At 45.7% G+C, this 12,500-nt stretch overlaps 1 protein-coding gene across 1 annotated transcript in view; it reads left to right on the top strand.

Annotated features, from left to right (window-relative positions):
- Window positions 1-12,500, top strand: part of slc25a26 (solute carrier family 25 member 26) — a 51,367-nt gene that overhangs the window by 30,964 nt on the left and 7,903 nt on the right. Inside the window, exons 6-8 of the mRNA XM_070847608.1 lie at window positions 1,639-1,683; window positions 6,892-6,961; window positions 10,470-10,534. Of these exons, the coding sequence (XP_070703709.1) occupies window positions 1,639-1,683; window positions 6,892-6,961; window positions 10,470-10,534 (180 nt within the window). The remainder of the gene's footprint in view (window positions 1-1,638; window positions 1,684-6,891; window positions 6,962-10,469; window positions 10,535-12,500) is intronic.

Genomic DNA, 12,500 nt, shown 5'->3' with positions numbered 1-12,500 from the left:
AACCCTCTCCTATGTGATTCTACAAGTATTTATTTATTTTGACATAATATTTGGACACACTGTATGTAAAAGTGCAAAAGAAACACAAAATCCGAGTAGGAACTAGTTGGATCTTTGGAGGAGCGGGGGTCTGCGCGGACACCTCCTCTCGTTCGTCTTCACGCGCAGCATCCACTTCATCCTCTGAAAGGAGTCTTCCTCAGAATCAGAACGTTCTTCCCCAGATTCAGCATCTTCTAACTCCTAGAAGAGCTGTAGTGCGCGACTTCGGCTCTTCATAAATTTAGTCTTAATAGGCCGATCGGCAAAATTCAAACACTTGTAAAAAGTTTGAAGTGTCCGCTTTCCAACAGTCTTTGAATAGAGCACCTGCATGCTTGTGTCACAGCTTTACGTTTTCAAACGTGCAACATGTGACTAGACTCCGAAGGGTTAATGTGTTCCCTCCAGGAATGTAACGTGCTGCGCTCAGTAGAATTTACACTTGTTCTGACAGCTTTATATCCCTGCTTTTGTTTTTAAAATGGCCTTTGATAAAACTCTAAGTCATTACAAAGACCTTAAAAAGTTTTATACTCTCAGAAAGCAGATGCATCAGATACCCTTTAAGTTAATCTACCTCAGATTGAGTGTTTACATGAGGTCAGTTCAGTTGGAGTACGTTCCTAACAAGCTCATTAAGTGGCATAAACACAGTTCGTGTATTGCGTCTGTGCTCCGGCTGACTCAGAGTTAGATCAGACCGGCTTTGACCGACGCGCTAACGTAGTCTGATGGAACATGTTGGAGGAGGCGGTGCAGATGGATGAATGATCCTCTTGTTGCCGTGATCAAAGACCGATGACACAACTAAGTGTCACTTTTATTTATTTCTCTCTTTGGTTTTGTTTTTGTTCCCTCTCTTCCTTCCTGTCCTGCTCTGCCATTTCTGCAGCGCAGGATGACAGGATACACGTGTGTGTAACTGCAGCGTCTCTCCAAGCGAATAAGGGAATATAGATGTCTGCGTGAGTTAGTGTGAGTCTGTTTGTGTAAAGTATGCCCATTCCTGTGTGTGTGTGTGTGTGTGTGTGTGTGTGTGTGTGTGTGTGTGTGTGTGTGTGTGTGTGTGTGTGTGTGTGTGTGTGTGTGTGTGTGTGTGTGTGTGTGTGTGTGTGTGTGTGTGTGTGTGTGTGTGTGTGTGTGTGTGTGTGTGTGTGTGTGTGTGTGTGTGTGGTCTGACTGTGTTGCCCCTTGCCTTGGCACCGCCATTGATTTCCTCCCGCTGTAACTTCCAGTCTGAGCCAGTTTAGTGTCTCTCTCTCTCTCTAACCATCACTCTGGAGTCCTCCCTCCATCCTCCTATCCCTCTTTCCAAGTGTGCCCCATCCATCCATCCATCCATCCATCCATCCATCCATCCATCCATCCTTTCAGGACTGCCAGACCACAGCCCGTCTCATTCATTAATCATCAGCAGTGAGAAGGAACAAGGGTGCAGTCAGACAAGAGAGAGGGAACCGCGAAAGGTGGCAGGGATGACTAGTGCAGGTTATTGGAGGTTAAAGATGAAGGTTGAACCTCCAGAAAATTAAAAAAAAAAACAAACTGCTGCTGAGATGATCCTGATGACTGAAACTCTCTCTGCTTGCTTTTCAGATCCCGTTCTCGCTGGTGCAGTTTCCACTTTGGGAGTACTTAAAGGTACGTATCAGATCTTTCCGTAAATGTTTGTCTAACTCACTTAAAGGTGTAGTCAGTGATTTAGTTGGTGTATTTAGATAGTTAGCATGTGCCAGGTTTACTGTCCCTTATGCTCCCACTGCCCCGTCCCCCCCGTCCCCCCCTATTTCCGCTCCCTCCTCCCCTCAGCCCTGCGCTGGAAAGGTGTTGTGTGAGTGTTTGTTATTCATTTATGGGTCTGTGTACGGACGCTGGATTTAGTATTTTCAGCACACACACAAAACGGACAGCCAGTGGGTCGGGAGGAGATAGAATTAGAATTATTTCTGCACTAGGATCGCTGAATATACCTTTAATTCCCTCTCTATGTTTATTATCTATCTATTTCATCCGCCCTCACCCCTCCGCTCTCCACCATTCCTCAGCACCGTTATTTACAGTAATTATTCTCCGCGATAAATCCGCAGTAAAGTTATAATAGCGTGCTTACACGCTGACACATTTACAGCGGGATTAGCCCCTGCATTTCCCTGTATGACTGTGGCAGGCGAAAATGGGACTTTTAAACGCCCCGGTTTAATGGGTTGTCACGACTACCATCAAGCCATCCCTCAATTCTATCTCGATCACATCCAGTCCTGCAGGTCTGTCTCTTCCCAGCTTCTTTCGTCTCTCTCCCTTTCTTTTCTCTCCTACGTCTTCTCTTCTTGGCTCCTCTCTTTTCATTGTGTGGCCCCGAACGCCTGAAAAGCTGTTTCTCTTTGAAGAGACGGCATTTTGTTGGAGTGACATCATGTCTCAAGCCGCGAGAGGCGGACAGTCAAACATTCCATCGGCGCTGGGAGCTAACGGCCGAGCTAAGACGAACAATACGCTGCACAGCTGTGTGTGTGAGTGTGTGTGTGTGTGTGTGTGTGTACATATACGTATGAGTGTGGCCGTGCATTTGTGAGAGTTGCATTTTGTCGTTCACAAGTGTCTCTTTGTCCCCCAGTCAAAAGCCCTCTCTCTTCAGGCCATCTGGACACGTCCGTTGGCGTAGAGCTGAACTGCTGGAATCCTCTCCTCTCCTCTCCATCTATTAGCTTCCTTCTCCCTAGTCCTCCTATATTTATTCACTGCATTAATACGGTGCTCTAAAAAGCTAATGAGGCGTTTCCTCACTTACAATGGCACAGACTAGCTGACTAGTCCAGGAAGGAGAATGAAAAAAAGCAACTACTTGCAGCCAAACAGGTTTTTACTGCCATTCCTTTAGAGTGACCACCAAGATGTTCAGAGGCTTTCATAAACAAGAATAAAGTGATTAAGTTCCAAAGTTGCCAGAGTGCAGCAATTTGAGAGTCCATGTGTGTGGCATGATCTCCCATCTGCTTTGTGGGATAGTAATGTGCTGCGTTATGGCCTTTTTCTTTTTATTTCACAAGGAGCCAGCACAGCTGTCCGTGAGATAATCGGGAAGAGGAAAAGGGAGAAAACCAACCAACTGCTATAGGCCTGTTGGTAGAGGAGTAAGCAGACATATCCTTTCATAGAGTGCACTAAGTTCAACTGGAATATCACGGAGAGGCATATTCAGGGGATTTTATAAATTAAGAATGCAAGTCACAGCATTTGAAGGAATTTTACACATTAGTAACTGCACAGAGATTTCTCACACCAGCCGTCAGTATCCATGTGAGTAATCCTCGCTGTTCTTTCACACATTAATTTCATAATATTGTGGTTTTCACTCAGTTGTTTTTCCCATCAGCAACTGTAGAATAAGGCTCACAGTTCGCCCCAATCCGTTCTGACCTCAAAAACAACACGAGCGAAACGGGAGGGTGTAACACATTTAGGTTACGATCGAACACCAAGAACCAGCCACAAAAACTGTAAGGAATTTTGCGTCAGAGGCATGATGGGAATTCCAATTTTAACCAATCGGACGCACTCGCAGATGCCGTCTCCCCACACACATGCGCGCACGAAAATGCAAACGTGATATGCCGACACGCTCACGTGCACACAGACCTACCACCTCCTTCCTGTGGGAAGTCGCCCAGGTGCAAACCACGACCCTGACACGAGGGTTCAGAGGTCAAAAAGTTTGTTTTCGCAGGTTTACCCCTTATTATTTATTCATGAAACAAAGAGGAAGGGATGGAGAAGGGAGAGTGAGAGAGAGGAATCCCCCAGCGTGAGGCCTTTGATGTGGAAAACAAAATCTCCTTTTTAATCTGCCCTCTAATGGAATACACATGACGCATCCTGAGTGTGCACACACACACACACACACACACACACACACACTCTGCCAGTGCTTCTCCTCTCTGTGTTCTTCTGTGTGTTTACTTGTTTGTGTTTGCATGTGTTGTACACCCACATATGGTTTGGGTGACGTCCATGTGTGTGAGATAGAACAAGAACGGAGATAACGTGCAACAGATTAGACTCGCAGGGTGGGTGGGGGGTGCGGGACGAGGGAGGTTAGGGGGATGGACAGAGAAAATATTAGTAATCGCTCCATGCTGTTGCACAATTGCTCTCCCTGAGAAGTAATCATACCTTGTAGCGCCTGAGGCGGCCCAGCTGTCCACATACATTTCATACAAAGACTAACTTTGCATTGTCAGCCACCTCATGGCTTTGCTGAAACCAGTCGGGGGAGAAAGAGAGACGAAGAGTTCACTCTCAAAACAAAAAACATCAGGAGGTTTCACTCAGTAGTCAGTTACGTTTGGGCAAGCAACCCAGTGATGTGAGGATAAATTCATTTAATCCTACATATTCATGAGCTGTATACTCTATTGACAACAATTGTGCAATTAGCTTTGTTTTCCAGTAAATCTCCTGAGTGTAAGTTGACTTGTGGTGCCTGTAAAGCTGTCTAATCCCTTGGTCAATGCACATAGAAGTTCATTTTCCAAATACTGTAGTTATTGACGGGTCATTTGAACTGAATTGTCAACTCTCAGAATAAATTTGCATGACAAAATAATTCCAATGATTTCGTTGTCAGCAAAAATAAATGCACCATCAAGCATTTCATTCCATATATCATTAGATCCATTATTTTATTATTTGAGTATTAGAGCTGTCATTCTTAATTATTATTCACCCCCCCAAATGTTTTATTTAATGTAAATCATTAAATCAGTGTCTGATCTGCTCAATTCGTCTTGCCTTGTCATGTCTTGTTACTAATAAGATTAATGTTGGCTCTGCTCTCTTCTAATGTCCCAGTAAGCCATGACAGTGTGACTGCCAGTCAGCATGGACAATACACAAGCTAAATGGAATTCAGCCAACATTAATATTATTATTTGCACTATTCCTGCTGTAACATGTCAAAATGTCTTGAAAGGCCTATATAAAGGAATAACTCCAGTATTTTTAAACCCGGGCTCTATTTTTACACATTTTGGGTTCAGAATGACTGGTTGGGACAAACGTTTGGAATTGGTCCAGCAGCCTCTTCTGGCAGGCCGAGAATGGGCAGCGAACAGGCTACAATGGCTGTAATGTATGTCTGCTAAAAGTGCTTGATTTTGCCACTGACAGATTGATATCAGTCTCTGACAAACACTCCGGACAGCATCCCTACAGAGATGGAACAGTAAGATCCTTTTTGTTTAGCCAGAAAACAGCCATTGTATTGCGCTATTCAAACCCACCAGACTCCATTAACAAAACCAGTCATTTTACTTTGAACACTGAAGCAGCTGGTCTATTTCTGCATAACTGGTTAATTTGTTTGTGTTATTGTGTGTTACACAAATATTGTGTTTGATTCAAACTCTTTCAAAGACCAAAGTCACCCAATAACACAAACCTAACTGATCGAGACCCCCATGTAAAACTACTGGTTTTCTCAATTGCGTCTGGTGGTTTGAACCGAGCCATTCAACTCAGCTATTTCTGGGTAAACGAATTGGATCTTACAGGTTTCTCTCTGTGGGGATCCTTTCTGCAATGTTGTCAGAGACTTTGAAAAAGAATCTAAGGCGGTTGTACAGAGCGTGCTTTGACTTTGCAGTTGCCTCGAAGGGATGACATTTCAACAATTACAGCCTGTTCACAGTGTTCTGCCGGCGGAGGCGACCTACTGGACCAATTTCAAAAGTTATTGTACCTACCAGTCATTTCAGAGCCAAAATACATCAAATAAGACAGAGAATTAAAAATACTGGAGTTATCTTTTAAGATATAACCAACAGCTCTTGCAAACCTGACACTGAAACTATCTTTCTATTCCTAAAAGAAAAATTGACCTCAGTCATACACAGTTTCAAGACGGGTGGATAGCTAATTATTGTTGTACACTCAGTTAATTGCTGATTATATCTGTCTCTTCTACAGGGAGAGAGCTCTTCAGGAATACAATCGAAAGCAGCATTGGACTACTAAAGATGTGTTTACACTGTAGTTTAAAACAATTTAAAGCATTTCTCTTTTGGACAGAACAGCCTAGCCAGTTTGAGACCCCGTATATTAATGATACTTTACTAGTTTTTTGTGTTCCAGTATATAAATGTTAAAGGTTTTCTACACGACATTCAGAACTGTAATGAAGCATTAAATAACTACTTGCTATGTAAAGATACAGTGGAGTAACGGCAACCTGAGCTGAGAATGAAGTCACACGGTGTCTTATGATCCGAGCTTCTCTGTCCTTTCTTTTGGTCATTGGGACACATCAGTGCTGCTGCTCAGCGACAGACTCCGCTAAGCTGCTGAGCTAAGACGAATGAACGAGGGACCTGGTGGCGCGAGAGGGAGGGAGGGAGGGAGGCACAAATTAGTTTCAGTCTGAGATGTTGAGATGTTAAAGGGAACCTTCAACAAATAAAATGACATGCTGATATGTGAATTTATGCTGACCTACTGTACTCCAACATGATGGCATCTGGATCAAATGTGTAAAACTGTAGCATGAGCGCTGCAGCATATCTTCTTGCCTCCCCCTTGTCCCGTCCCAGTTCTTGGGAAAACAAGTAGCATGACATCACTGGGGAGAAAAGGCAACACAAAAATAACCGGACAGCCCAGTTCCCAGCCGTGGGCCCGGACCCCAAACCAGACCAAGGTTCACAATGTGTTTTCAATGTGTCTGATATCTCCACTAACTACAATCTTCTCTCTCTCTTTGTCTCCCTCTTTCTTCCCTTTTTCTCCCTCTTTCATCATCCTCCTCTATCGACAACCCTCCGTTTCTCTCTCGACATTTCTCTCTCTTTCTCCCAGACTCTGTGGTCGTGGAGGCAAGGTCACACGCTCTACTCTTGGCAGGCTGCAGTGTGCGGAGCTTTTGCAGGTGCAGAGGATTATTTGCTGCTTTGGGAAAGAGGCAAAGGGGGAGGAGGGGGGGAAAGAAGGGATAGGAGAAGGAAGGAAGGGATAAATGGATGGATGGATGGATGGATGGATGGATAGGTGAATAGATTGGCAAGTGTAACCAAAGCCACATTCTTATAAGATTCCACAAAGGTGAACTCACATCCTCACCTGCACAACAGATCAGAGAAGAAAGGAGAACAGAGTGGAGAAGAATGGATGGAGGGAAACGAGAGACGATAATTTCAGCCCCTTTTATTAAACGTGGCTCTCTTATAGCGCTAAATGGCACTCGTCCATACAGTGATTCTGCATTGTTATCTCTAAAAGGTCTCATTATCACAGTTCTCAAGCACCACAGCCAATGAAAATCATATCATGGCAGGCATTAATGGTTCTGTCATAGCCTGGATGAGTATCAGGGGAGAGACAGACAACCGAGGGAGGAGAGCGACCTCGATGTGAGAGGCTGGTTCCTGGGTATGGGCCCCTGCAGCTGCGCGACCTCCTGAGCGCTGGGGCCTGAAGTGGTTTAAGGGAAAGGGAGAGGCGCAGGAAAGGAGTGAAAAAGGGGAACGGGAGTGGACTTAAAAACAAGACAAATAGGGGAAAGGAAGAAACGGCAAGTAGAGAGAATTAAATCAGACTATAAAAAGCGAGACATGAATACTAGACGGAAGCTAGACGCTTAATTCAAAGATATCAGGTGATCAATGTGGTCAGTGTCGGTGTTGTACAGTTGTGTGTTTTGGTAATTCTGATAAAGGTCTCAAAGCCCAGTGTCGCCCTCATCAAGCATAAGGACATTGTTTTATAATCACAATACTCTGAACACTATTACGGATATTGAATGTTATGTTAACATAACATTTCATATCCTTAAAAGACTGCAACAGGGTCTAGAGGTGCTTGTTCTATTTCAGAAAGAAAGAAAAACTCCTGTAGGGTTCACAAGATTTACATTTTCCCACTGAATCTGGTGTACTGGCCTTAGTTTTATAAAAAAGTCCCCAATACTTTTACTGCCATCGGCCTGTAAAATGACTCTGGAGTGATGTGCAAAGGTTCAGAAAATCTTTTGTTTACATGTTACAGAAAAAGAAACTTAATTCACATGTAAATGTAATCCTCCAGTGCCCTGATCATCCAGGAAGAGTTTGGCCTGCTTTAGATGCAGAACATTTCAGTAAAACCATTTAATTCTGTTAGTTTAGTTGCATCTGTTGGGGCAGGGCAAGTTACATCATCTCTTGCAACAATTTATTTTGGTTCATCGAGTCCGCTGACATCACTTAGTTGTATTGGTGTTGATGTTTGTGCTTCGTGATTTTGTTTAATGCCTTCAGGAAAAATTGTCTTTTGTCCAAGAGCCAGAAAAGGGCTGAATCTTGTGCAGTACTGTATCACTGTAACCGGAGGGAATAATATAAATCTAGGGTTGTGTATCAACATAGTATGTTACTCCAGGATCATAGCTCTGAATGAAAAATATGTCATATCATCCATCTTTCCTCTCAGTCTTTACCTTTTTTTCGTGCTGAAAAAGCAGAACCGCAATCAAAATACACATTTCACTAGAACAGATCCGCAGACCGCTCATCGTTGGACGCCCCTTAGTTTTCAGTCCATAACTCTTGCGGCGCTACAACACGCCAGACAGGACAGGAAGCCTGAGGTTAGCCGCTCTAGGGGCGCTGGAGAGACGGAGATGGAGACGGAGGTGAAGGGGAGAAGAAGGGATACGGAGACGGCACCCCGAGGAGCTGAGACGTGGCCCCGCGCCACCCCACCCGGGGGGCCGGCCCACGCTGGGAAGAGGAGGGGAAGAAATCAGAACAGAATGAGAGAGAGAGAGAGGAGACAGGAGATGTGAGAGTGTGGCCGAGACATGCAGAGGAAAACAGACAGTGGACTTCAAAGGATGGATCAGGAGCAGAGTGGGGTGTGTGTCATGTATGTTTTCAGCTGTCAAACAAAGGGTGTATCCTCTCACATTAGATGGGTTAGAGCCAGCAAAGATTTAACTCTTAACGTGACTAAATTATGGACATAATGAGACATATGTGTAGTATCAGAATATGGATAACACTGCGACACGTACGGAAAAGGATTGAAAAATCTGTAATTAGGAGGATAAAGGACAGTGTTAGCCAAAAAGGGGAAAGGAGGGAGTAGGGGGTGGTGTGGGAGTATTGGAGGGGGGCGACCAAGGCAGGAATCAAATTCAAGTCCCTCTGTGACTGAGCTGCTGTCCGAGAGGGATCCTCAAGTTTCAGCCACTTCCCCTTACATCACAATTCACACTCTCTCTCTCTCTCTCTCCCTCTCGTACATAACCTGCCTGACACTTGAAATGCTCACACAGGCGCCTTTAATCACCCCAAATATCTCCACTAGTACCCGGCGCTGACTTACGGTGGACTTGACCCCATCTGAACCGCCATAGGAAAAAAAAAACGAGACGAGATTACATCACCGTCTGATTTGGGTCTAACCTTCATCACATCACATCACATGGTTCCTTCAGCCAAACTTAGGTCCTCTGATATCGGAGCTCCGTGTGTAAGATTTATTGGGAGGATTACAAAACGCTGTATCTTTTTTTTTTTTTTTTTTTTTTTTTATCCTGGCTGATGTTTTATCCACCTCAGAAAAGAAAAAAAAAAAAAAAATCACACACAACCCTGTCACACCACACTGATCCTAATGTTTTCCTGTATCCTCAGCTCACTTACAGTCACATTGCTCCTCGGTGGCCCATATGGGTATATTTACCGAGAACAGTTGCTATGTTTGTGGCAGTTGGACACACACACACACAGCATCTCACTTAGACACACACTGCGGCTCAGTGGGGACACCTCTGGATCGCGCCGCCCATCCAGCTTCCAACTTGGATGGGTTGGAGGGAAGATGGGGTGTGACTGCTCTATAAAGCTCATAGGAGGTCGAGTGTGTGTGCGTGTGTGTGTGTGTGTATTTGTGGGCCTAAATATCTATGTGTGTGTGTGTGTGTGTGTGTGGGGGGGGGGGCCTAAATATCTATGTGTATGTGTGTGTGTGAGTGTCTGAATTTTTTTGAGTGCCTGTGTGTATAAATGGGTGTGTGTATATCAGTGCTTGAATGTGCTGGAAAAAGGCGTGTGTGTGTGTGTGTGTGTGTGTGTGTGTGTGTGTGTAGCTCAGTGGATGAGGCAGTAGGAGGGGGGGGGGGGGCAGTGGGAATAGAAGTGTGTCTGTCTGGTTTTTGTGGTCTAATAACAGGGAAGGTCTCGTAGGAGGGATATTATCATCTTTATGAACTTAATGGAGCGGAGGGCCGAGAGTTCCACTGTTTACTGCTGAATTAATCTGTTACTGTGTCTGTGGTTAAGTAATTGGACGTTTTTTATGGGTTTATTTTCAATATTTAAAGACTCTTCTGAGAGCAGAGAGAGGAGCCTTTTATGTTCGCACTTTGCTAAATGTGTGCACGTGTCCTCTTGTAGGTGCGGTAGCGGCATTTGTTACCACTCCACTTGACGTGGCGAAGACCAGGATCATGCTCGCAAAGGTATACACACTCAAACACACACACACACACACACACAGAGCGCATCACCTCGTCTGGCAGCGACTTTTAAACACTGCTGTCAGGTGATGCCTCGCAGGCAGAGAGCTGAGCCGGCCCGCAGCCTGAGCAAATTTCAACAGTGTCAGCATACGAGACGGAGCGGGCCGAGGTAGCACCGGGACAGTGTGAGACACACACACACACACACACACACACACACACACACACACACACACACACACACACACACACACATACACACACACACACATTTGTCATCCCGGTCTGGACTATGGACAGTGTCGGGAAGACGTGTTTGTGTGCATGGTTAGTGTCAGAGTGAGGACTTGTTGCAGCACCAGAGGAATTTCCATCTCAAGGCTGCTTGTCACAAAGAGGCGAAGCAGGAGGCCAGTGTCCCTCCTGTTAACTCTCCGTCCTCTCAAACAGCCCCCCCACCTCACCTCTCTCTCTCTCTCTCTCTCTCTCTCTCTCTCTCTCTCTCTCTCTCTCTCGCTTCTGGCTCGCTCTAACTGTACGTCTGGCTTCCCTCACTATGTCCTGCGTGTGTGTGTGTGTGTGAGAAAGGGTAGTGAGTTCAGTGAGTTACCCCAATCAGATCACACACACACACACACACACTCTCTCACCGTCCTTGGAGAAGACTCGGTGTTTCATACCTCACCCCCCACCCCCACCCACCCTCCTCCTAACTAATGAGATACTGGAATTAACAAAACACTCAGTCTTGATCCCAAGCGAGGGCCCGTTGGCTGTAGGTGGGACAGCGCGGTACAAAAAGCTTCCTGTAAACGTTATTTGAAATGCAGCTGCTGTCATTTAGCACCACCAGAGGACTTGGCCTGTGCTTCCTCACCAAGGTTCAGTTCTAACTGTATAAGGCCGAGTTGTTGATTCACTTGAGACGGCACAGGTAAAGCCGATAACACCTCAGTGCCGTGTTTGACAAAATGAAATCCACAGATGATACACTTGCTGGATGTGATGTACAATTCGAACTGGAGGTTTTATGTGTCATCCCATCAACCAGGCATCCTTCGTACACCAGCTTTTCTATTTGTTGTTAATAATGGGAGAAGTGTGCCACATTTGGTGGTGATTATAGGCGCAAAGCTGGAGACGAAATGTGAATCGGAGACAACGGAGACAACCATCACAATTTCCTAAACTCCAAGGTGACATCTGCAAATGTCAGCAGTTTTAGATTAAAAGACTCTGAGTTTATTATCACAAAAAACAAATAAAAGCCTAAAACCCTCACAGCTGAGACACTGGAACTAAGACATGCGGCAAACTGTAAAAGTATGAAGGTATGCAAGGTAGAACTTCCTTTGTCACCTGTTTCACCCTAAAACATGTCATTTCTTTTGAAAACTGTATCCCAGAGCAGCAAATGATGACAAGTCCAGGCAGGAGAGTGGAACAGAGATGGACAGAGAGGGAGAGAGAGGGAGAGAGAGAGGGAGAGAGAGGGAGAGCAGGGCTGCTGTTGATAGGTATGGACGGTTTGGATGGGACGGAGGGGAGGAAATGTGGGTGCTGGAACACGTTGGTTTCTGTCCCAGGGCGGCGGAGGAGAGGGTTGTTTCTTTTCTACGGAAGGCAGAATGAAAAGGGCGGCGTTGTACAGTAGGAAGCCTGGCACAGACGGGGGCCGGAGCGGGCGGACGTGTGAAGCCCCTCCAGGGCAGGAGTCCCGGCTGCAGTGCTGGCAGCCCGCCTGGCACGCCGCGCTGCTGCCGCACACCTCCCTCGCCGCCACCGGACAACGCCGCTCTTCTCCTCGGGCTGGCAGGTCTCCTGCCGGCGCACCACGCTGCTGCCACCGCTGTCGTTTTGACTGAAACCACAGCCGGTGTCAGTAGTCATCACTGTATGAAACAGTGTCTGACGCGTGATCGTAAGAAGAAGTAGAAACTTATTGATCGACCTGCCTGAAGATATT

Source organism: Pempheris klunzingeri, chromosome 2 (genome assembly GCF_042242105.1).
Source record: "Pempheris klunzingeri isolate RE-2024b chromosome 2, fPemKlu1.hap1, whole genome shotgun sequence".
Lineage (NCBI taxonomy): Eukaryota > Metazoa > Chordata > Actinopteri > Acropomatiformes > Pempheridae > Pempheris > Pempheris klunzingeri.
The sequence above is the reverse complement of the archived record's forward strand: the minus strand, read 5'-3'. Positions and strand labels throughout refer to the sequence as shown.